Below are 25,686 nucleotides of genomic sequence, written 5' to 3'. Positions count from 1 at the left end.
CGATAGCGAGTCTCCAACAGTTGCAGCCCAATGAGATGCCACTTTAAGGCTGAGCCCAAAACAAATCCTAGGAAGCTTTTTTTAGCTGCTTGTATTTGGGACTTCGTTCTTTTGGTTATCACCCAAATCTCATGATTATATGAGGACCAAAGCAAGTCGGACAAGTAAATAAAAAGCTTTGCCTTTCAGCTCAGCTCATGGTTCACCACAGTCTGCTGCACTGCCCTTATTACTGCAGACAAAGCTCCAAACTGTCTGCTCATGTCTCTTTCTATCACATATCAATCATTACCAACAAAAGAAGATACTTCAAGTCCTTCTCTTCAAGCAGGTAATCACACAGAACCCAGAGAAATCACTCCACCTTTTCCAGGTGAGAACCATGAAGCTGACTCATCGACTCAACTCAATCTTTATTTTTAAAGCCCAGTTTAAACAACATAGGCCAACCAAAGTGCTGAACAGTAAATATACAACTATAGTAGCATGCAAAATGTTAATAATGTTTAAAATGATCAGAAGAATAGAAAATAAAAAATCTTGGCGCCATCAAACTCAACGAAATCATCTGCAAAAAGCAGACAACCTCTCAGATTCTGTCCAAAAACCTCCAACAAGACAGGTGTCAGAGTCCAGGTCCCACCAGAACCCGGACGCAGCTTTTATTTCGGTTATAAAGAAATCTAAAAGTCTGTCGATGTGACCCGAGGTCTCATGCAGCAGGTTCGTAAAACTCATGCAGACCGAATAATCAAACACCCGAGATGCCCTCAGAAACTCTGCAAGGGAAAAGACATGCCTCGTCTTGTATAAAGCCACAGCTTTTTTTAACATTTGTTACGACTTATGGGATGTTTGGTTTTGTTTGCAACAAAATAACTTGTTTAAGTGTTAAAATAAAAATAAAAAGATGTTGCTTTCTTTTCAGAGGGAGTATTTTAGGCCTCGTCATTTGGTGAAGAAACATCCTGATCACATAAAAAGAGAACCAAGACAGCTGCAGTAATGGATGCATTTTTTACTCATTAAATAAAAACATTAATGGGTCGTCATTTCTGAAACTTTGTTCTTTAGTTGTGTCTGGGCTTTCTTACTAAGTGTTCGTTCGGTTAGTAGATAAATATGAAATCATATATGGATGTGTATTACATGTTTTATGTATGCATTCAATCAGAATAAACAGGTGGAGTGATAATATACAAGGCTGATGCAAACAAATACAAAAGACTAGAATTAAATAAAAGGTCATTTATGAAAAAAACTAAATACCAAGCCCAACGGGGAAAAAGAAATCAAATTAAAACATAACCTTGACGCACAAAGAAGTTACATCATCGTTCTTTGCTTTTATCTCTGTTTTGATTTTCTTGAACTCCTACAGGGAAATAAACATGTCAGTTTGCCTTTGAATAGTTTTTGGTTTCATCTCAGCCCCATTTGACTGAAAATGACTGATGAGAGCAAGGAGCTGCAAAAACCAACAAAAAGAGGCGTCCTGAGGTGTTTCCACGACAAAAAGTTACTTTTTGCTGCATGTTATGTGTGGTTTATGTATCGATTTAATGCTGTTTTCTAAACTATTAATTAAATATATAATACTATGTCTGATGAGATGAGTTTATAGATTTATTCTGTCAAATTTGTGTGAGGAAAATGTCCAAACCCAGTGACAGATATCCTTGACTTCACGGTGTCCATCATCTCAGGCAACATCTTATATTCTTGTTTCAGAGTCGTGGCGGGTAAGTTTTAAGAATTAAACATTTACCGAATGTGAGAAAGCAGAAAGAAAAGAAAACCTATTATTCAATTAAGGCTTGGGAATTCAAGTCTCAGTTCTAATTAGAGTCTGACAGCCGCAGTCACCTAAATATAACAAGAAGGTGTGATGAAAAGTAAGAAAAAACACTTATTTTACTGGGATAAAGGTTAGATCCAATTAAGAGGGTAGAGGAAGTGGTTTGAAAATGTGAGCTGACAGAAATATTGACATTCAATTAAAAAAATAAAAAAATATATTAATTGATCACTTTTCAGTTTTCCATCTGAGATGAAGAACAGGAAGATGTTTCTGCAGAATTTCATTCATGCAGTAAATGTTTTTAAGGTCTTGTCACTTTTTGCTGTATATACAATATTCTCTCATAGACTTCTGTTTTTAAAATACTCAATACAAACAAGAAACTGCATTTTATGTAAGAAGGCAGCGAGAATCATGAGTGCTGAATGATTATGCAGAAATCTGGTAAAAAAAAAAACTGAAAAAGAGTTGCTTAATCTTAAAAAAAGAAGCAGAACATTAACTGAAATCTTAGCAAAAGGCTAAGAGAAAGTGGCTAATAGTTAAAGTAGCAAAACTATAAGGCACACTTAAAAGTCTTCCATTTTCTCAAAAACAACAGTGCGCCTTTTAATCCAATGCGCCCTATAGTATGGAAAATATGGTAATTAGAAACTAGAAGTAGCAAAGGACTAGCTGAAAATAGATCAAGGTAGGCTAAAAGTAGCAAAAGGGTGGCTAAAAGCTAAAAGAAGCAGAATGTTAGCAACAAGCTTAAAGCAGCACAAGGCTAAAAGCAAGTATGTTAAAGCAGATTTTAAAGAGAACAATGTTTACGAAGGAATTAAAGAAATCTTAGTGTATGTTTTGGTAAAATATTTGGAAATAAAGTTAAAAAGTTTGAGAAATACAAAAGTTACGAAAACCAAAAGTCGTAGCACGAGGAAGGGTGTTAGCTATTAGCAGGGCATGGTTTCCTGCATTTCCACAGAGGAATAAACTTTTAGCTGCATCACTTTCCTGGAACGGGTCAAGATGCAACGTCAGAATCTTTGCAGCACTTTGCATTCAAGAAATGTCTGCATACGACCTTCATTCTGTTTGCTTCGGTTACTATTCTTAGGACAAGTCGCCAGACAGACAAGCATCCCCGGCACAAGAGGCTGCACTATATGTCCAGTAAAGTTGCTCTATAATCTGATTATTTACTTATAAATATAATGTACTTGCTTTTAAATCAAGTGGAGACAAGCAGAAGGGCAGTTTAAGTGCACAGTGCATGGATGTTTAAGTATATAATACCATTATGAGAACATATATTATTTCATTATAAGGTAAAAATGTAATTTCTTGATGGATTGTTGCTTTCATTATCTTAAAATGTGACTACAAAGAAGACAAAGTGTACTCAGTGTCGAATCAGACATTATTTGCTCAGTGTAATATACTGTGAATATTACTGTGCATAACAAACAGGTTATTGTTTTTATTCTACTGATTTTATAAAGATTATATTCACCTTGTTAAAGAAAAAACTTGGAAAACTTTAAAACAACAAACTGCTGGTTTGTTTTCCCAAGAGAAGGTAAAACCATCGTTGGTTTTCTCTATAAAGAAAAAATAAGATACTCCACTAGTTTAATTGTTAGTTTAGTGATTCCTGGGTGGTTTTCACACAATATGCCTCTTTTTTTGTGTCTCTGATCAGAAAGGTACAATTTCATGTATAAAGTTGAACTGTTTTTCTTGTTACGTGCACTTTTTCTTTGCATGCAAGCTCTTTATAAACTAAGCCACTAAAAGAAGACCTTTACAGCTTTTGATTATAGTAGCTTGTCTGGGTCTGAAGCTGTTTGCCACATTTGACCGTCTTGAGGCACCAACGCTGAGGAGAAGATGAAAAACCACCAGCTGATCCTTTAAAAGGGATTTAGATGAATTACTCTTTGGAGGGATTCTTACTCGTTCTCTTTTCTTGAGGTAAGGGTCAAAGATCCAGGGGTCCAAGGAGGGGAGGATGAAGCAGCAGAGTGGCTGGTCAGAGGTTTTCTGATGACTTTGATCGGCGATGAGAGGAGCAGAGAGGTGATGTTCAAACGCCGGGTGAGGTGTGTCACTCCAGTCGTCATACGCTCCAGAGGAGAACAGCACAAGGAGAAGACAGGATTTCAGGTAGGTAACAACACCAGAGTATCAAAAATAGAACATAAAGAGCGGCCATTTTTGTTCACGGTTTGATCGGGCACCGAGAGATGAGAACTGAACCAGGAAGTGCCAAACAGAGATCCATCCGGCCCACAGCTTCACCATGAAGTCTGGAGAAAACTGGAACCAGCTCTGCAAAATTCATGATAAAATTCAGATATCAAGATAATATTTAAAGGTCTTATTGTACAGACGGTTCTGTGTGGTGTTATTAAATATTTAGATGAGTAAAAGTTCTCGTGGGAATGTTAAATAAATCCAGAATTATTGTGTCTTTCAGAAACCTTCACCCTCACAGAGAGAGCAGATCTCAGTTCAGTAATCCAGTCTGTCCTCTGGAGTAACATGGAAACAAAGAGCTTTCTGTTCTCAATTAGATGTCAAACCATGAAAGAAAGAAGCCATTTTCCTTTTGCCACAGAAGGCATTTCATCACTCATGCAGTGATTTGTAGCTCGGCAAAATAGTGAAAAGGTCACCCTATAAAAGCTCTGGGTTGTGTGCTGCGGTTCATACGGTTCTTGAGGCCAGTGTGCATTTGGAGAGGTGTGCTGCAACCTTACAACTACATTCCTTTACCCATATACCTATAAATGTCCCTCTCCAGTCTCTATGGCAACTTATGTCCTTCTTCAGAGACAATATGCTCCAATCTTTTTGTTGAATCTTTCTTTTAAATATTGCTCATCGAGCAAAAATGTCTGTTACGCTCTGCTGCATGCGTCGCTGTATTTCCACCCAGTTTGCCCGTTTATAAAGTTGAATAATGTTTTAATTACTGATCAGGCATCTCTTTATTTTGACACTACTAGCGCTGTGTGACATAATCACGACCGCTTCTCGTCTTCAGAGCTAACAACTGCAGGTGTTGCTTCAGACTTTCTCACGTTTGAGGAGAGGCGAGATGAAGAAAACCGGGGAAGGTGAGGTGTAGTAACATTGCTAAAAAAAAAAGGAATAATGCAAAAAGGGGGGTTGCTCAGAAGCGGACACAATGGAATTATCTTGTTTGCAAAGCGGCTTGAATGCAAACACTTTTCTGTTTTTTTTCCACAGAGGCTGTTTATTTTCTGTAAACAGTAAGTGATAAAAAGCATTAGACATTAGAATCAACCTGGCATGTGATTTATCACTGAAGATGTTTTAAACTTTGCTGCAAGCTGCTCTGTCAGTGATGTGATTTTAGCACCATAGTATGAAGCATTCATAAAAAACAAAGAAAACAGCCCCTTGACCAGGGCAGGTTGTTGTTTATTTAATGCTCTGTGTAAAAAAAACAACCTGTTGATTAAATTTAATGCTGCAAACAGCCCTGGAGCCAGGAAATCAGAGCGATGAAAGAGACTGCAGCGTTCATGCTAAAGTTTTCCTGTGTGAGTTTTATGCATTTTAAAAACATTGTTTTCTTTAAAATCGGTCTTAGCATGCATGCTCCATTTTTGTCTTCCTATGCTACTTTTAGTTTTTAGCTGCCGTTCTGCTACTTTTAGACTTTTGTTAGCCTTTTTCAATACTTTTAGCGTTCATCTAGACCAGGAATGTCCAATCCTGGTCCTCAGGGCCACCATCCTGCATGTTTTCCTTGTTCCTCTGCTCCAACACACCTGATTCAGAGGTTAAATCACCTCTTCATGTTCTGCAGAAGCCTGTTAATCACCCATTGATTCAGATCAGGTGTGTTGGAGCAGAGAAACAAGGAAAACCTGCAGGATGGAGGCCCTGAGGACCAGGATTGGAGACCCCTGGTCTAGACTTTTGCTACTTTAGCATTAAGCTATTGTTTTCCTACCTTTAGCTAGCATTTTGCTTCTTTTAGCTCATGCAAACTCCACGCAGAAAGGCCCCAGGCAGGAGTCAAACCCAGGACCTTCTCGCTGTGAGGACACAGTACCACCTGCACCAATTTTAACCTTTCAAAATAAAAATAAACGAAGAACCCATTAGTGCCGTCTTCAGTTAAGCACAGGATGAGTCACGGCTCTTACAAGCTTTCTAACTTTTTTATTCAGTGGCAGCTAAAAACAGCTAAATTTAAAGGGTCTTTCTTCTAAAGTCCCATTAACAGGTCGTAATGGCTTTGGCTCTAATTAATCAGGACATTACAAGCTCTTCTCAACATTTGGCGCCTTCTGAGTCAGTTTGTAGGGAGCTGTTTCCTTGAATCTGCAGTAATTGATTTTATTGACTTTCAGACAGTTCAACAATAAAAAAAATACCTTGTCATTTTCTTATCTTGACAAATAGCCAGCAAATATTTTGCTAATTAGTACATCCAGCAGACACGGAGTGTCATTAATAATTTATCTTACCACACAGTGAATACAAGTCACATTAACTTCCTTTTGAGCACCTCTGTGTTTACTAGTTGCTAACCTTGGTTGCCATGCAGTCCTAGGCAACTAGTATACAGGTAATTTATCAGAGCTTTTTTATTGAAAACAGCTGCCTGTTGCTGATAGAAACACAGTAAATTAAAGCTTTGAGGCTGAGCCTTGACTGTACATACAGTGGGGTGCAAAAGTAACCACCCTCCTTGATAATCTGTCTCTTTTGTTGCCCTGCAGCTTATTTTTTACATTTCACTATAGGTAATAATTCTACATAAAGTTCTTCAGATTTATTAGGTCAAATTGGTGCAAAAACAGCTTGGCCTGATCTGTGCAATGACTTAGAGCTGAAAGTATAATTTTTGGGCACATTTCAGCTTCAACCACATCAAATTTTGGTGCAGAATTTACTCGAAGTTGAATTGGTGCCACTATTTAAAAGAAATCTGCTGCACTGAGGTCTGGGCTTTAACTGGGGGTGAATACTTTTGCAATTCACTGTGCACATATTTTTGTTTGCACTCAAACTCCAGTAGCAGGTCTCCTAACTTACAGAAATGACATTTTTAACCGATTTATTGGAAATGCAAAGGAAAGAGACGCGTTTCTGACAATAGAAGTGCTACCGAGAGCAAACATCAACTTGCACTTGACTTAAGTCTAATTAATTTAAATACCTGGGGTCGGCATGGCATTCATCTTGGCCTGCTGCACCGGGGAGCATCCTGGTAATTAAATTTTTAAGAGTGGAACCGCAGGAGTCTAGACGACCCGCTGAGTCTGAGAGAAACAGACAAAGTAACAGAGTGAGGGAGAACAGAGAGGAAAGGTCAGGACGTAATTGTGCAATAACGTTCGAAACGAGGAGCGCTTCGGTGATTTTACTGTAGGCTCCAGGAAAGGTGAGGTGGCAAACAGATCTTAGTGACTGTTGTGACCCGAGAGAAGTCTGAAAACTAAATCTACGAATGTCAGTGCCACCACGTCAAAACAATTCCTCAAAATATCTGCAGAACAAAACCTGATCAACAAGCAAAAGAAGAAAACTAAAGGCAAATTAAAGGCTTAGCTTTCCTGGAAGGATTGCATATCACGAGTATTGAAACTATTTACTTTTATTTATAAAGAAAACACAATTTCTTTTAAAATTTTTTTGGGTTCTCCAGATTCTTCAGAGTCAGCAGAACCCAGGTGGAGTCTGTCTCCACTGGCAGCCATTAAAATCTCATCATCTGCCAAACACAGAGACTGGTTGGAAAGGTCAGAGACAGAGGGTGGCGGGAAGCTGGCATCGCTCGCTCAATCATTCACACACACACACACACACACTCACTCTCACACTCATGCACACATACATACGCCAACACGTGAAAGTTTTGCACATGTTCACGCCTGCACAGACAAAAAAAACTAAACGCAAACAGAAAAAAAAACATAGAGCATGAGAAAATAAACATCATAAAAAATAAATCACAACCATACAAATCCATACGTGAAGACTGTAAACACACACACACACACACACAGAGAGCTCCTGGGATTTCTGCCGTCACTCTTGCTGAGACTCCATAGATATTTTATAACACTCCTCTGAAAACGACCATGAATATTCATGTTTTCATGTGTTTATGCATGTGACGTGTTCACATGTACGGAGCGCACAGATGGAAAATTATAAAGTGCTGATTAAGAGTTCAAACAAGATAGATTAAATTAAAAGCCTAGCATGCTTCCGGGATGTGTTAATGCTCAGAGCAGCTGTTGAGGATGACTCTCAGCTACCACCACGCCAACATTTAGCTCCATATCTGTAAAACTGACTGAGTTACGGCCGTTTTTGCACTGATGTCGATTAGCTGCGGCAGATGTTCATCCTGTGTTTACGTTGTGAGAGTTTCATTCAAACTGATCTGGTGTTTCATGACATATTTTGCTAACATAACAGTAAAACAAAGATATCTACACTCACAATAAACATTATTGCTTCATCTTCAGCAGCGTACGATAACTAATCTCGGGTGATTCTTGCAGACTTGGACGGAGGAACGGGACACACAGGTTGTGTTACGTTCGCTTCAGTTTGTCTCGTTACAACAATTAGCAAATGCTAATTGCGTACAGTATACAGTACAGTATCATCAGAGGTGTAATTTCTGAAACTGAAGTTAAAAACTGAGATTATTCCAGCTTCTTGTGTTTATAAAACTTTGACATTAACAGCTCTGACTGTAAGTTAGCAAAAAGCTAATTTTCAGAACGTAATCTTTTAAAAACTTTGGATTCACTCCTGTTAAAAATGGCTGCCACAGCTAACATAAAGCTGACAATAAAAAAGGTTGTTATTTGATCAGATTTATGGATTCTGAGCTGAAGTGTGATGTAGTGGCAGAAGTTCTGCTGCATGACAATTTCCAAGGTTTGACCAAAACAGCTGGATTTTGTTCCATTCTCGTCAACAGATGTTTAAAAGTCGGCCATGACAGGCGGCAGGCGATATGCATTCCTTCGAGGAATTATCGGCCTGTAATGAGTTGAATATTTTGCAGCTGCCGGCTGATAATCAGAGCTGTGGAGCCATGGCGTTATCTCCACGGCTGACGTTTTCCTTGTGTTGTTTCCACTGGATCAGACTTTTGTTTAGCATGAATTTTTAATACTAATGCTTTTTTGTTCTTGTGCTTTTTTTTGGCAAATGGCTTAGGAGACAAAAAATAAATACGGCAAGCTATGCAGAATTTGCAGAAGGCTCCATTTTACGGTGGGGACACATCTTTTTAAAACCATGAAAGCTAATAAAATATAAAAACATGTAAAAAGTGTAAAACTTTACCTGCTTTTATAGCCTCAGTCTTAAGCTGAAACCTGTTTTTTGTGCAGGAGGGAGGGATCCTCATTTTTGTGTTGACTCTGATTCAGCCTTAAACAAACTAAATGTTCCTAATTAATACAAAACGTGATGGACGCAGAGACAATAAAGCACAGAAATAGGAAATCAAAACGTCTGATTTCCAGTCAGGCGTGTCAGATATTAAGTTTTCATTTCATGGTTTGGATATGAAAACACCAGACAGAAAACTGGAAGCTCGTTTGTTTTCAGATTCAGTAAAACCTTTTATGTTTTCTTGTTAAAAGTTATATAAATACTGCTGGATTCGAACCTCCAGCTCTCTAATTGGACGACGACAGCTCCAATATAGTTTTCAGGTGAAGTTAGGATGATTTAACTTTTAGTTGGAAGTGTGACGTAACTTTCTTTCTGTAAATCTAATAAAAAACTCCAACAATCTTAGGAGTCTCCAAACTAAGTGTCAAAGTTGAGTTTTTGAGCTGGTTGTGACTTCACACATAAAAATATAAGCTATGAACCAAAGAAAATCTGGATTTTATTTTTTACTTATGTCCTTTAAAAGTCTCAGCTGCCACTGTTTTCACTGATCAGTCTTTCAGCAAAATAAATATCCAGTTTATTTTAATTAGCCTTGTGTTTAAATCATCTTATTATCCTCCCTTTTCGCTTCTGGACTTACATTTTCATGTACTATTCTTTAGCATTCTTATTTATTTTATTCTTTTATCCTCTGGAAATAAATCTGAGGCTGTTTCTGATCCTTCTTGTTTTAGCAGCTGCTGCAGAAGGTGGCGTGTTGGGTAGAAAGGTGGATGTTATCGATGCGTTGTGTTGAAATAACTCTGATGAAGCAGCACCATCTCATGGCAGAAATGTGAGGTATTTCAGAATGTAAACAAAAGAATCCTATTTTTCTTTGTGTCTGTTTTATCCTCACTGCGTTCCCACACACAGCCTCTGTTTTAAACGCACTAGTTGTGATGCAGAAGTCATCCAGATGTTGTCTGTCATCACAAAAACCCAGGAAACACACCCAGGTGGCTCTGAAAAGCAGCCAGATGGAGATAAAAGTTTTTGCCGGCAGCGTTCTAAAGACAGAGAAGGTTTTCAGACTTAAATCCGGCTGAATAACCTGGATTAGATGGAGCAGAAATAAATTAAATTATTTATTAAATGTATTTATTAAATGTAAATGTATTTATTAATTTTTTTTGCCTTTGAAAAGTAACCTTGAATGAGGGATCCTGAAAACTGGAGGAGCTGAATTCAAAGCCGCCTGTCAGACATTTTCTGAGCGAACTGTTTGTTAATCCTTTAAACTGTCGGCCTTCAGAGGGTTTGATCTGTTCTCCCTGTGGTGGACAGGAGATATTTATTCATTTTACAGCCCGGGGATCACTGCACAGTAACCCTCACAACCCAGTCAGCTTCAGCCTAAATATGTTATATAACTTCTTCTAAATGGAACAAACTATCATTTTAGGATGATGCATTCAGATCCACGAGTAAGAATGTCTTTTGATATGGAAAAATCTGCTGAATCAGTCTGTCAGTTCTGGTGCAAGGACTTTTAAAACCTGTAAAGTTTTATGTCTCGTGTCCTCAGCTTTAGACGGTCTCCTTATTGAACAGTTACCAGCTTCTGTGCAGATCTGAGGACGTGTCCATGAACCATCTGGAGAGTGTTACAGTTCTTAAAAGAAGGAACCAGTGACCAGATTTCTGCCTTCCCCCCCCNTCTTTTGGCGTTCCTTTTCATACCACAAATGCACAAAATCCAGAAAACAAATGAGAGAGAGAGAGAGAGAGAGAGAAACTGGGAGGGACTGCAGGCGAAGATAACTTGAATCTGGCAACTAATACAGAAAGTTGAGGAGTTACAACTCTGACAGGCTTAAAACCTTCTCACACCACAAAGAGGAGAGAGGATTTGGACTTTTAAGGAGTCAAGAACTGCTTCTCAGTTTGACTGAGGCCATCTTTCTTTTGCAGGACTGCCAGAACATCAAGAAATATCTCCTTATCTGCGCGGTGCAAATCACTGCAGATCGTCTCTGCAGCTGCAGATTTTTAAGATCTGAGGCACCAAGAGAAGAAACGTCCAGCAGAATGATCCTTTTGTTTGTCTTATCTCTGTATTTGACGTTCGGGTCAGTCCAGAACCAGGGTTCTTCCCAGGATGCTTTTATAATCCAGTACCTGGAGAGGAGACTCGTCCAGATGGAGGTAAGTTTTCTGCCTGAACAGTTTACAGTTTTAACTTCTTTCTGCAGTTCAGAAGATGATTCTTGTAGCCTTTAACTTTTTTGCAGGAATGTTGAATCATCTGCCAGCAACACTTCTGGCATCCTTTCAGAGCTCTGGCTGCTTTTTTATTAAATCTTCCTTTTATGGGAATCTGCATGAGCCATCATAAAGTGTCTTACAATATCTTCTTTTTTTATTATTTCATGTGTGTAGAAATACAGTTTGCTGGCATTTATGTTGAGAGTCAAAATGTTGGCTGTGATGATTACCTTAAACGGGACAATCCTGCTTCCCAGAATCAGGCCAGCTGCTGTAAAATGGAGTCGCTGTGAACGCAGATGGCATTTACAGGGTGATAAAAACTTTTAAGTTGTTGTACAAGTAAATAAAACGGAGCGAACTTTAAATTAAACGGCAGTTTAACGGCTACCGGCGAAAAAAACAAAAACAGAACACTGGAGATTAATAAAGGTAGCTCCAAGTTCAGCTTTTCAGTCATTAAAAGAGAAAAAAAAAAACATTATTTTGTTAATTTAGACGTAGATCAGTGGTTAGAGCTGAAAACAACGTCTTTAAAGGAGCTGAAGAGATCTCAGACTATATGAAAAAGTAGCACTCACCTCCTGAATCAGCAGATTAAAGTTAAATCTAAGTTTAATGAGCAGCAGTCAGTGTTTGATTGTATATATCTGCTTTTAAAACTGAAAACACATCAAGTTGATGTTTTTGTTAACATCATGTTGTTTCGATCAACATAAATTAACTGAACAGCTTATTTACAGTATATTCTGTCACTGCGTCAGTTATATCCAGATAAAGATTTTATTTATTTTTCCAACCTGAGAGACGAGACCAAGGAGAGATGTGGTACCAAAACTGCCTTATAAAGTGCATAAAACAGAGCCGAATTGTGTTTTATCACCTGTGTTTTAACTGTTTTACTTGCATTTATCCATTTTCTCTTCGTGTTAATGAAATCAGGAGCGTCTGAATCAGTGTGAGCAGAACTCGCTGAGCATCACCCAGAAAACGTACGACCTCTCCTCTGAGATCAGGAGCTACCAGTCCACGCTCGGCATCCTGAGGTCAGCTCCCAAACAGACCTCGAGGGAATCAGCAGCCTAAATGATCCGCGTTATTTACAAAAAATACAAAAATACACGACGTAAGTGCTGCTTCTGGTGCTTCCCAGATCAGAAATGGAGAGCCAGATGGACAGCATGTCTGCACGTGTTGACCGGGTGGAGGGGGAGCTGGAATACCTGGAAAATAAAATTCCCACTCAGTCTGACATTGAGATGGAGGAGGCGCTGCTGGAGCAGCAGATAAAGGCTGCAGAGCTGGAGCAGATCAAGACTAAGGCCAAGCTCAACGTGGACAACGGTAGGAAGAGGAAAACAGAGCAAATGTAAGATATGTGGCATGCAAATAAATGAAGCTGCGTTTTTTTTTGTCAGATTGCAGCACAGCTCTGAGACAAATAAAGTCTCTGAAAATTGTGAAGAAGTCAGGAGACCCGAACGGTTCCTGGTTCAAGGACCCGTCTGAAGGATCAGCTAAGGTCCGTAACGTTGGAGCTGGTTTTCTATCTGACACTCAGGGACAATATTTGACTATTTCTCCATAATAATCTAAACTAATGGTATTTTTTTAGGAGTTTAGCATCTATTTTACAGAGTATGTGAAAAAAACAAAGTCAAAACAGACTTTTTTTAGCATAATTTGCAGTTTTATTATTTCACATCAGGTTTATCTTTCTCTCCTTGTGTTCAGCTTCTGGAGTAATATCAAGTAAATATCTGACTTTTTTATCAGGGGTTATTATAACTCCAGAATACTTTTGTTAAATATAATCTGTATGTTTAGTTGGTTTAGTCTGAGCAGTTTCTGTTTTCACAGCTTGTTGCAAAAAAGGCAAATAAGAGTTTATTTTTCCAACATCATTTTTTGCTGTTAGCAAGTCGTCTTTATGGTGTTTTCAGCTACCGTGCTCAGGTAAAAGTAGCCAAATGCTAGGTAGAAGCTAAAAGAAACAGAACACCAGCTAAAAGCTAACAGAAGCAAACAGAAGCTTTGCTGCAAAGAATAACTGAATAAGAGTCTGATTTGACAAAATTATGCTTTTTTAAAAAAGCTTTTAAAAGTTGCCTTTATGATGTTTAAGCTACTTTTCTCAGGTAAAAGTTGCAAAATCCTAGCCTAAAGCTAAAATTAGCAACAGAAACAGAACACCTGAAACCTAATTAAATAAACAGGAATGTTTTCAGTAAATATTAAGTTCATTTCCAGCTCACGGTTCTGTTTTTATTCGTCCTTCCTGCAGCTGTTTGACCCGAAACTCTCGGTTTAAATTTGCTCTTCTTGCCTCGGCCGTGTCGGTTTTCAGGTGTACCTGCTCAGCGGGATGCGGAACGACACCGTTCTGGAGTTTTCGTCTCTAGAGAACTTCACAAAGACTTCTTCTTCTCCAGCCAAGGTGGTGCGGCTGCCGTTCTTCTGGAGCGGCACGGGCCACGTGGTTTACAACGGGTTCCTCTATTACCACAAGGCCGACACTCCCAACCAGATCCTGAAGGTTTGTGACGTTAGAACATACCTGCTAACGAGACATGATATAAAGTGTTTTATCGGGACAAACAGCTTGTTTGTTGTGCAGAGCTTCCACCAGCGGCTGATTTAAACCAGAGTTATGTTGAGCTGCAGATGTTTGGACTCTGATCACTTTCAGGGAGTTTAGTCATCAGGGAGTGGGTTCTGGACTGTTTCCTTTCCCACTCTGTTAGCTGAGGTCAGTGAGACCACAGAGCCAAAAGAAACAGTTTTGTTCCACTGAGGTGAACGTTTCTCAATAGAGTGAGTGTTTTAAAGCAAATGGCATTCAGAGAATAACCATGAACAGATTATCTATCCCTCACAGAAGAAACTGAGCTGAAATATTCCTGATTCTGATCATTTCCTCGTCCCATGAAGGTAGATCTGCTGAACGGTACTGTAGTGGATAGCACCCTGCTTCCAGGAGCGGGTCGTCTTCCTGTCTACAGTCTGAATCCCAACACCTTCCTGGACATGGCTGTCGATGAACTCGGCCTCTGGGTTATTCACGCCGACCCTGAGTACGGAGGAAACTTGGTCATCACCAAACTGGAAATAGGTAAAGATGAACACAGAACTGCAGAGTTCTCTAGAAACCCCTAGTTTTAGGAACTACATGTTATTTGTTTTCAGGAACTTTGTCTGTGGAGTACACCTGGGATACCCAGTGCAGAAGCCGTGATGCCGAAGGAGCCTTCCTGATGTGTGGGACCCTTTATGTGGTCTACAACACACACTTTGGAGGACGTTCCACCATCCAGTGTCTGTATGACATCCACGACACCATCCACAGGTTAACATTTACACAAGCACGCGTTACAGAGACCTTTCCTCAACTACATGTAGTTTGACTCATTTTCTTCTTCATCTTCGGACAGCAACGAGAGTCCTGTGATGTTCTTCCCAAAGCGCTACACCAGCCACAGCAGCATCCACTACCACCCTGGAGACAAGCAGCTGTACGCCTGGGACGACGGCTACCAGACGGTTTACAAAGTGGAGACTCGCAGCAGTGACAAAACTGTTGCAGAATAATTTGCTGATACCTGCATGGCCACATGAAGACTAATCCCCAAAGATGCAAAAGCATAAAAATTTCACTTCAGTGATCCTTTGCTGGCAATGGATTTTATCGTTGTTATTGTCAGTGGTTACAGTATCAACAAAGAAATGATCTTTTCTTCATTGTAAAGGCTTTATAGTTTGTATAAGAACAATAAAAACAATTTTACTTTGTGCATTTTTATGAATCTGCCTTTCTGAGAAGACTGAACATTATTTTATATTACAATAGGGTTTGCATGTACTTTACATTCAAAATCACATAAGAAAACTTATTCTAATTGCATGTTATATTTGATTTTAGCTAATATATATGTTTCTTCTTGTCCTAATCAGCAAAACAAAACTATATAGTTTACTTTTAATTAACCATTATTAAATGCAGATCAAAAACCAGATGTAAGCTACATAATGCAGTCTACCTGTTCGAAATAGTGTGTAAACTAAAGGCAATTTACTTTACATTTGGAGCTAAAAGGTAAAACAATTTATTTTATTTTGAAAATCAGTACCGGAAGTATTAGCATACGACGATTGACGAGTCGGACGAGCAGTTTAAAAACAGGCCACAAGAGAGCGACAAAAACCCGTTTGGTCAAAACGTTTGGTTCAATTTTATTTCTACGAATCATTCTAAAATGGCAGAAAAGATCGGCTTTTTGGCAAAAGAGAATTTAAGAGCTGGGTGTGATGGTATAGAAGGTATTTAAACAAAACATCTTCCTGTCAGATTAAACTGATATTTACCTGATTTTAAATTCGGTATTGCAGTTTTTTTATTATCCACAAGAGGGCAGCAAAGACATACTAACGATTGAAAAGACAAGAGAATAACAAGAGAACTATCTTCCTATACTTCCTTATTTGCCTCATTTTCATAACTCAAAATGCTTATTGCTCACTTGAAATTAATAATCATTGCAGACGGTCTTACAATGTAATAGTGGTGCTAACAGAGGATGATGATATAGTGTTGTTGGGATTGGCGAAGTTTTTAAAGGGACACCGGAGTCTGAAATCCTGCCTTTTGTTCGTCGTGTTTGTAATTCTTCAATTTTCAATAAAGATTGAAGGGAAAATGGGCGGATTTATCCCGCCCATTTTCAGTTGACGATGACGTAGAAAAGTGAGCGGTTCTAAGGCGACCGTTGAGTTTGACTGACAGCGGCTCACAAGCTGATATATAAAGCACTGATTTTATTGTTTTAGAAACGTTTAAGAAAATTTTCAAAAAAAAAAAAAAACTTTGTTTTTTTAGCATGGGACGGAGAAGCAGCAGTAACGCCAGCAGGAGGAGCTCCACATTTAAAAGGCGAAGCGAAAGTTCACATTTTGACGAATTTGGCTTTGCTTTGACGAAAAGAAAAGACCGGAAACTTCATCACAGATGCCACGATTACAGGTGCGGACAGGTTAACGGTAATCAAGAGGAAATTAACGGAAAACGAACCTAACTACTTACTGTTATTTGCCTAAACATTTAAAGTTCTGTGAGACGGGTACTTAAGCATTTAATGGTCATACTTATAGTTAAATTTGCTAATGTAATTTAGGCTAAAAAACACCTAAACACTCATTGAATCATTCATTCTTTGAAGGAACTATAAAAAGTCCAGTGTTATTTATATTCGGTTTGTTTTTCAAACATACCCCTTTTTTGTACAAAATCCTTGTTTGAATAAACAAACACTAAATTAAACACATAGTTTTTTATGTAAACAGTTGTGTTTTGTTTCCTGGTGGATAAGTAATAATGGGATATCCTAAAATAAAGCTAAGGAGCTCAGATATTTCCACACTTTAACTTAATGTCATTGTTTCACTGGTTATTTATGTTTAAAAACAACAAAAATAAGAGCAGAAATGCTTCCTAAAACAAGATTACTGCATCACAAATGTCACACATCAGCTAAGTTGAGTAATCTGAACTTGTATCCAGCATTAATGAGTGTTTCTGTTAAAGAGAATGACCTAATCCAATCCAAAGGTTGATGAATCAGACCTGCTCTTGTTTTTTTTTTTTTTCTGGCAGCTACCCCCAGCTGAGCTTGGTCAGGGTTAAACAGCTCTGTGAGCTGCTCAGCTACTGGAATGGAGAGAGTTTCATCTGCAGGAGCCAGGTGAGCTTCGCCTTAAACTTCAAAAAATAAAAATAAAAAACACAGCGGCGTAAAGCAACAGCTGCTCAAGGGTAAAGTTTTCTTTTTGTTTTCCAGATTGAGCGTTTCATTCGGATGGGCATTCCTCCCAGCCTGAGAGGAAGTGTGTGGAGGTGCCTCCTCAACGTCGACGGCCTGCGAGGAAGCAGTGACTTCAACTACCAGGTGGAGTAGAGCAGTGACTTCAACTACCAGGTGGAGTAGAGCAGTGACTTCAACTGTCAGGTGGAGTAGGTGGAGGAGCAGATCTGTCATCCCAGTAAAACGCTCACCTTGAGTCCTAAAGTTTGATGACTGACTTTTTTATTGTTGTTGATATTTAGATTTTTTATTATTCTGTCAAAACTAAACACTTTACATTTTCTGTGGCATTCAGAAAGCTCAGTGTGAACAAGGAGGACCCAGTGTTTTAGTTGTCTGATAGAACTAATGCTTATAGAAATCCCATTTATACTCCAAATAATAAAATGTGCAGATTTTGTAAACGAGTAATTTGACTGTGTAAGCTCAGACTTTTTGCTACTTTAACATTTTACTCACCGGACATATAATAAGTCAATCAGGGACTTAACTGTTACTGTGGATTAAATTCCTCCACTGTCCACAGATGTCACAGTTTGATCTGTTTTAAGTCAGTGAACAGACTCTTAAAGACTCTTTATTTGGCCATGACGGTGATCTTTTCCAGTAATCAAACCTCCCGGTGGTTGTTGACAGTTTCCAGCTTTTGTCTGACATTTTGTAAAAGCAGAACCGTTGCTGAGTTTTCTTTCCCCCAACAGACCTGCCTGTCAGAGGTCCGAGGGCCCCTCGTGGACTTGGGTGTCAGTGAGTACGGCATCTTGTCTGCGATTTCCACGCTGAGCGACACCCAGAACGATCTGAGCTACTCTGAGTCCTGCTGCTCTGTGGATGAAATCAGTCTGTTCAGACAGATCGTCCTGGACCTGCGTGAGTTCAAACAGAAAAATAAGACTTTGAAGGTTTTTGTTTGAGGTTTGTTTTAGTTTTCCAGGCCCTTTTGAATCTGTTTTTTTTTAAAAACTAAGTAATTACAGGCTTCAGTATTTTTCAAACATGGTTTAAATATTTAATTTTAGGACTACATGTGTTAAATGAATGTTAATAAAGCTGTTTTTGTTCGGCCTCAGAGCGCTCCTTTCCAACCCACCGGTCTCTGATGGGAGACAGTCCAGAAGCCATCGAGGGTCAGGCTAAACTCTTCAGGGTCCTCATCGCTTATGCAAAATACAACCCAGAGGTTGGCTACAGCCAAGGTAACACAGAGGGTCGTTTAACTTTCCGTGTTTTTGTTTTTGCTTGTTCCATCACTGAAGCGTTGTTTGATTGGCTGCAGTACACAGTGTGAGCAGCAGATGGAGGTACAGGACTTTCATTAGGTGAATGACCCCAGATTCAGTAAAACAAATGAGATGTTTATGTAATTTATCCTGTTAGATTAAGTTGTTAAAACTTGACTGTAAAGTAATTTTTACGAGCAATTATAAGTATTGTTCTTTTTTATTAACTTCTTGGAACTAAGATGGGAAACATTCCCAAAACTTTTTGTTTTCATGAAGACGTAAAACCGCCATAAACATTTTCCCCTTTTTGCACATTAATAAAAATACAGAGAATTAAACCAGAAGAAATCTAAACAGACTTGATGTAAAAATCTGAAATACTTGCCAAACAATTGTTTAGCATTTTAATTTGTTTTTGTAAAAGATTTTACCAGCTGGTGAATTATTGTCAAATTAGTTTATTTAATTGTATAATTTTTACTTGTCCCGTTACATTATATATAAATGCAGTTCCAAAAATAAATGTATTAAAATGGAAAAAGTTTTGATTTTTTAACTCTTGTGTCGATAATTGTTCAGGTGTTGTTGCACACATTGTTCATTGTGATATGAAGGTTTCACCCAGAATCATGCAAACTTTATAATAAAGTATTTTATGCTCTCTGTGTGTGTGTATGTGTCTCACAGGGATGTCCTACATCGCGGCTGTCCTGCTGATGCAGTTGGGCGAGGAGGAGGCGTTCTGGGCTCTGACAGCCTTGTTGGATAAACCCAAATATCTGTCTGAACTGTTTGATCGCAGCCTCACCAGGTAAGAAACATTTCACATGAATAAAGGGTTCGAACACAACTGATCGTAAAACAGGAGAAGAATTATCACCAAAATATTTAACTTAATTTAGTTTTTAACTGATTTAGGCTTAAAGTTTCATTTGGAGGTTGTTGTTTTTTTTCTAATATTATCAGAGTTGAAACTAATTTGGGTTTTTAACTGTAAAAAGGTCACGTACAAATCATCGGAGAGCTTGAACTCATGGTGACATTTGACACACCTGTTGTATCATCAGAAGATTCAAACCTGTGTTTGATTTAAATCCTTTCTATTTTTATAGAAACAAGACAAACGATACGATCAGGTCTTTATACGGGGTCATAAATATGGCTTAGATTCATACTCTGAAAGTAAATGTTTAGAAATGTCTGTTTTTATATTCATTCATTCATTCCACAGCTACAAAACTAAATTAGGATTTATTTTCTTCTTCTTCAGGGTCCAACATCAGGTGAAGGTGTTCGATCACTTCCTGAAGCACAGGAAGCCTCAGTTCTCCAAACACATGGTGAGAAGGTTCAACTCATTATGAGCTCTAATGTTTTCTGTACCGCTCTGAGGACTAAAGAGTGAAGATAAATCTGTAACATTATTGTTCGTGGCAGTTATAAACATGAAATCTTGTATCTCAAAGGTTTTCTGTTTCACAAGATCTGAGCCTAAAAACACATCGGTCTGTGTTTCTAATCGGGTACAAGGTGAGGGGAAAGGTCACTCTGAAAAGGTGTAAGACTTTACGACAAGCTCAGCCCCACACACACACACACACACACACACACACAGAGATCCTGCTCTGGGTAAGGCTGGCAGAGTGAACAACAAACGTGGTGTTTCAGTTCAGCAGGATGGGTTGTGGTCTCTTTTAGAGGTGAAATATCTGCAGTCTGTTCAAACATCGGGTGAAAAAGCAGCTCATTCAGGCAGTGAGATATCTTTACTTTACAGGACTCATAACAAATGTTATTCATTTAAGAATACATTCTGGACACTTAAAAATTAATGAACATTTCTATACCAAACAAACCAATGGCTACTTTTAATCATTTACCTTTTTTGTCATATGTGGTTGATTCCACATGTGGACTTGAGGATTCTGGCAAACATAAACTGAGGCAGTGAGGAATTAATCATAAACTAAGTTATTTCCCTTCCTGAATGTGCTGCTCCCCCCGATCAGGGGAAACTTAGTCTTTTCAAACTCAACCTTCAGGATGTCACAATTAATTTACTCTTTTTATGATTAAAGCTAATAATATGATGGTTTTTACAGAGCGTGACATTTGAGCTGATAAATAGAAACACTGTTTAAGAAGTGATTTGTCAGAATGATTACTGTAAATATAGATGCAAACTTTGATGCTCCTGTTTAATCTGGGATCACTAAGGATCTCTCAAAGTTTTCTGTCTTTTCCACACATTAGTGTGTGTTTACCTGTGGAGCTAAGTACTGAGTCGTGAGGCCCGTGTAACGTATCCATCATCGGCTGGGCCTCTGCTGTCATTCACTCCATTGACTCCAGGCTTGTCATTGTTGCAACACTTGTATTTTCACACGGGGCGCATGCCTGCAGCGGTGTCATTTTCTCCCACCGTTCATGTTGCATTCAGGAACCTGAGGTGGATGGTTCAGCTTGATTTTTAGGCAGAATTTTGTGAACTTCAAGATGTTTGTTTTCTGTCAACCTAACCTGCTTCAACTCATAGGTTGTTTTTTATTATTCGTTTTATAGTTTTTACTGAAATCACTGAGGAATCTTAGACGTGAAAACCTTCGTTGGTTAGTTAGTGCCATATAAACCATGTGCAAACATGAGTAGAATTACTTGTTTCAGCTTGTGTAAATACTGTCAGTGTTGGGTTTTTCTGTAGGGATTTTATTTGATTATAATTTGGTTTTTACTGCGTTAGAAAACTGTTGGGTGGTGTGACAGCGTTTTGTGAACTGAGTCAGTGTGGGATTGTTGGTAAAAGGAAACTTTTAGCACCGGTGGATGTTTGCAGTCTTTTACTTTTCAGTTAGATTTGAATTATTTGTTAATGTGGTTAAAAACAAACCCTGCAACATACTTTAATCGCTTTGGCATTTAATGCCACATAATGCAGCACGGATAGTCTTTTCTAAAGTAATAACTGCGTAAAGATTTGTGTACATGTAGTTTTTATTTCCAAAAACTTTACAATTCTGCACAGTGGGATGGGGAAAACACAAAAATCTAAAACCTTGAAGAAGAAATACAACACTAACTGCTCCACTTGAATGCAGCCTTTTGTGCACAAATGTCTTTAAAGGGAGTTTTCTCCTTCATGTTGACTCAGCAGATCTGGGAGAAAAGCTGCCCACATGTGCACACACCCACATGCTGTTATGGTTTGTTGTAAACACAACAGATTTTTTTTTTTCCTGTACGGAGAAAAGGCGATTAAAGCTCATAAATCAGCATCTTTGTAATGAAGCTGTTCAGCAGAGTTCAGGCCAGCTGTAAGCACTTTGTTGTATTTGAGCTTTTTCCAGCAGACCTGAGATAACAAAGACTTAATGCATTTTTAATGGTGGACTGGAGACCAGGTGATATGCAGGATTGATTTGGTAAAACATGCTCCGAATAAGAGGCAGTGAACAATCTGTAGCATCACATTCTCCCTGTGATCACTTAGTTTCTTTGTTTTCCTCTGACACTGGGAAACTCAGATTTAAACAACACAGTTTAGCTGAAAACCACTAAAACAAAGACGTCTTTGAGGGAGAAACCAGAGGTTTTTTTTTAGACTTATTATGTGTGCATAGATGCTTTTGGTCAAGCTGGGAGATTATTTTTGCTGGCTGTAAAATAAGTTTTGAATGCGTTTTTGTGCGTCCTGCCAAATCAAGTCTTCCTGTTTTTATCAACCTCCCTGCAGGACTCGGCGGGACTCTTATCAGTCCACTTTGTTATGCCATGGTTCCTCACTCTCTTCACTTCCCTGCCCTGCTGGGACTCTGTTCTTGCTGTCTGGGATCTGGTCATGCTGCAAGGTTGGTGCGTGCACACACTCACACACACACACACACAGTAAAAACCCAGTGCATGTGTTGTGTAAAAATGTGCCCCTTTCTTTCTTTTTATAATTTTTTTTTTCTTGTGTTCATCAAACCTGAGTGCTTTAATAAAAATAAAAAAGAAAGTTTTACCATTCTAATTAAATTACAAAATCCTTCTAAACATTTTAAACAATAATTGGCTTTTCTGGAGCTTCATTTTGGAGTAAGGCTGAACGTTACTGATATTTAAAACTTGAGTTTCTGATGTTTTATGGTGTTGTTGTGTCTGAAGTGTTTCAGTTGTCTCCATGAGACTTACAGTTTGTTCTTTAAGTAACTAAACAGTAGATCGGTTTAATTTTAAGGCCTGCAGAGGTTTACTGTACCTCCACAGACAACAGGGACAAATATTTTCCACATGTTGTGAAAGCTGCTCACCTGTAAACTCTTCTGATATTACAAATTTAAATGTAGACAAAGCTTCTATTTGGTTAAGTGGTGGCAGAAAGATGCTGTTGTCTTCTTAATATGTAATGATATAATACTTTTTCATTTCTCTTATGATTCATCTTCGCACTTTTTCATTTAGTAAAATGTACTGTTGTTCGGCCCATCCTTTTGTCATTTCCTCTTTTTCATCCTGTTCACAGGGGGTGTTGCAATCAACCATCTTGTTTTATTTTTTTTATTTTTTATTGTATTAAGAAATGGCAAAGTTTAAAATTAAACAAAGTTTTGCTCAGGACACCGGCTCAACTTTGCTTTCAGGCTTGTGAATAAATTCACTGGCATCAGGTGCATGATCGTTCTCAGTGTCCTCAGTTTATTAACCTGTGTGGACCCAGATGCTTTGATGCCTTTTTACCTTGAAGTTTCATATAATCTTTTTTTTAAAACTTTGATTTTCCTCTCCAGGCCTAGCAGCTGTGTATCGTACAGCTCTGACCATCATAGAGCTTCTGGAGCCTCGACTGATGGACCTGAACGACGAAGGGACGATGTTACCCCTCCTGCTGAGAGTACCTGTGGACGTGTAGGTGACCTTTGACATTTTTACATCATACTCAATGTGTGCACATACATGTCTATCAGTTTTTTTGTCTTTAAATTTGCATTTTCATGTTTTTAGTTGTCCAATGATCCATATTTTGTTCACCAAAACATACATAAGAGATGTTGCCTAAGAGAGAAATTTAAAAATATCGTCCCAGAACCGTCCTCATGAATTTCCTAACAGCACTGAATCTTTTAAAGAAATGTGCAGAACAGTTCTGCAACATTCGGCTGAGAGCAGAGTTTTTAATCTCAACCCCAAAATAAAACTGCAGGCATCTCATGAATATCAATTGGCTCGTCAGAGCTGAAGATGTTTTGACACAGAAAAAAAAAACAGGGTGTCCTTGTGAAACATCCATTTCACTGAGTTGGTTCTTTCAGTGGCAGCCCAGCAGCTTTCAGCCAAGCTTCCATCTCTGTTGAATGTAAATGCCACATGCCTACAGATGTTTTGTTGACATGGAGCTGTAGTTATGGCAACTTGGTAAGCTCGCTGGTTTAGTTCATACTGTGTGGGTTTTTTGTGATGAAATGGTGCAAAGTAAGTATCGAAAACCATTTTGTTATATTTCTTTTTTTAAGAAATATACTACCTTCAGCTCCTTTAATGTTGCACTTGAGGCCTTTTATTGTAAAAGTTCCAGCGGCTTTGAGAAGCAGACCCTGATCAAATAGTCTGCAAAGCCAAGTGGTTTCTTTAAACAGGCAGTGATAAAGCACTGTTTGATGTGGCAGAAAGAAGTGATGTTGTTATGGAGACTCCTTAACAGAAGTTTAACTGAGGATTTGATTTATTTATGACTTACTCAAACCACTTTATAGTTTGTTTTAATTCGCACTGAATAATGGGTATTTTGTTTTTATTAAAAAGGCCATTTTGATCCACCTACTGACCATCTACTGTTTGTTCATAAATGCATTAAGGGCAGCTCTAACAAACCTGTTTTTGTTCTCGCTGCGGTGTTCAGCGGGCAGCCTGCCATCACATCACATTGAGAAGTCCTTGTTGCCTGCTTGGCCTTGTTACGAAAGGTTGGTCAGAAGTCGGCAGTAAGTGGTGTGACTGCCTCTCAGGGCAGGATCTCCTTACACTGGGAAGATCCTGCAGAAGAAAGAGGGGATAAAAGAGATGAACGGAGGGTCAGAGAGAAGGGGTTTGGAAGAAATAAACAGTTTATTAAAAGTTGATAAGGTGAAGAAAGGCACCTTAACGTTTAACGGAGCTTTACTTCCTGTTTTCTCTGTGAATGATGGAAATGTGTGAAACAGCAACACATGCTGTTCTCATTAACGATGAGCTGAGAACTGCATTTATCTCATCTGACAGCTGTCCCCTCAGTCTTTGGCTGCTGTAATGATCCCCAACAAACCCAGTGTCACCAGTTAAAGCATTTTATTTTAAGGAATTTATGCAAATAGTGTTAATGCTATCAGTTTTATTCACATAAATTAAACTTGATGCTGGCATGACATTCATTTTAATGCAGTAACTAAATAATTTCAATAAACTGCCCAAATCTCAAACTGTGCTCCCCTCTGATTTTATTGTTGAATTAAACATAATTTAAGAACTCACCAAATTCCATTTAAACTGTATGCAGTAGTGACCTAAATTACTGTTGCATGATGAACGGTGAGCTCCCACATGGTTTACAGCCTTCACAACCCCTCTGACTTATTTAAATCTCTCTTCTTTTTTTTTTTTTTAAATGTCTGCTTTTTGTTGTCCTGTTTCGAATCTCGGGCTCTCCTCTCAGGGTTGATTTCTCCTGTTCCCGTCTCTCCTCTCCCTCCCACTCTCTGCCTTTCCACTCAGTTCTTAGTTGTTGTTTTTTCTGCTTCTCCTTTACAATTCCCCTCCTTTGGGTTGTCACTCCTCCGTCTTGATTTTCCTATTTTTCTCTCTGTGCCCTCTGTGTTGCTCTGTCCCTCGTTTCTTTCATTCGTTTATCCCTTATTGTCACAGGGACACCCTCATTCAGCTAAAGAGGCTGACGCATCATTTATATTTCAGTGACAAGACTGGCTTCAGCTAAGGCTGTTTGTTTTCATCCTCTCTCTATTAAACATTTAAAGTTTTTCAGAATGCATTTTTAACTGGTGATCATTATATACAGGTGCTGGTCATAAAATTAGAATATCATGAAAAAGTAGATTGATTTTAGTAATTCCATTTAAAAAGTGAAACTTGTATATTATATTCATACATTACATACAAACTCATATATTTCAAATGTTTATTTCGTTTAATTTTG

The 25,686-nt window shown here is 38.5% G+C and overlaps 2 protein-coding genes across 3 annotated transcripts in view; both read left to right on the top strand.

The window, feature by feature from the left end:
* Nucleotides 1-10,949: 10,949 nt before the first annotated feature.
* Nucleotides 10,950-15,239, top strand: olfml1 (olfactomedin-like 1). Its single transcript, XM_017428882.3, has 8 exons — nucleotides 10,950-11,386; nucleotides 12,389-12,492; nucleotides 12,600-12,790; nucleotides 12,865-12,968; nucleotides 13,794-13,982; nucleotides 14,378-14,558; nucleotides 14,633-14,792; nucleotides 14,878-15,239. Exons 1-8 carry the CDS (start codon nucleotides 11,270-11,272, stop codon nucleotides 15,032-15,034), a joined length of 1,203 nt encoding a protein of 400 aa, XP_017284371.1. The 5' UTR covers nucleotides 10,950-11,269; the 3' UTR covers nucleotides 15,035-15,239.
* Nucleotides 15,240-16,182: 943 nt separating this feature from the next.
* The window catches only part of si:ch211-266k8.4, a 46,760-nt gene continuing 37,256 nt past the window's right edge, over nucleotides 16,183-25,686 (top strand). The window contains exons 1-9 of one of the 2 annotated variants that reach the window (XM_037978473.1): nucleotides 16,183-16,463; nucleotides 17,094-17,181; nucleotides 17,278-17,385; nucleotides 18,003-18,171; nucleotides 18,372-18,497; nucleotides 19,212-19,335; nucleotides 19,795-19,864; nucleotides 22,255-22,369; nucleotides 23,291-23,408. In XM_037978473.1, coding sequence (XP_037834401.1) covers nucleotides 16,321-16,463; nucleotides 17,094-17,181; nucleotides 17,278-17,385; nucleotides 18,003-18,171; nucleotides 18,372-18,497; nucleotides 19,212-19,335; nucleotides 19,795-19,864; nucleotides 22,255-22,369; nucleotides 23,291-23,408 — 1,061 coding nt within the window. In that variant the 5' untranslated portion in view covers nucleotides 16,183-16,320. The remainder of the gene's footprint in view (nucleotides 16,464-17,093; nucleotides 17,182-17,277; nucleotides 17,386-18,002; nucleotides 18,172-18,371; nucleotides 18,498-19,211; nucleotides 19,336-19,794; nucleotides 19,865-22,254; nucleotides 22,370-23,290; nucleotides 23,409-25,686) is intronic. The other variant, XM_017428873.3, reaches the window with a different exon arrangement.

Source organism: Kryptolebias marmoratus, linkage group LG11 (assembly GCF_001649575.2).
Source record: "Kryptolebias marmoratus isolate JLee-2015 linkage group LG11, ASM164957v2, whole genome shotgun sequence".
NCBI lineage: Eukaryota > Metazoa > Chordata > Actinopteri > Cyprinodontiformes > Rivulidae > Kryptolebias > Kryptolebias marmoratus.
Note: the sequence above shows the minus strand (reverse complement) of the source record. Positions and strands in the feature narration are given on the sequence as shown.

Bases quoted from the DNA above. Each gene is read 5' to 3' on its own strand.
- olfml1 (XM_017428882.3), top strand. From the start codon at position 11,270: ATGATCCTTTTGTTTGTCTTATCTCTGTATTTGACGTTCGGGTCAGTC. The intron at 13,983-14,377 runs GTTTGTGACGTT...CGTCCCATGAAG, and splicing joins CTCCCAACCAGATCCTGAAG to GTAGATCTGCTGAACGGTAC. The intron at 14,559-14,632 runs GTAAAGATGAAC...ATTTGTTTTCAG, and splicing joins CATCACCAAACTGGAAATAG to GAACTTTGTCTGTGGAGTAC.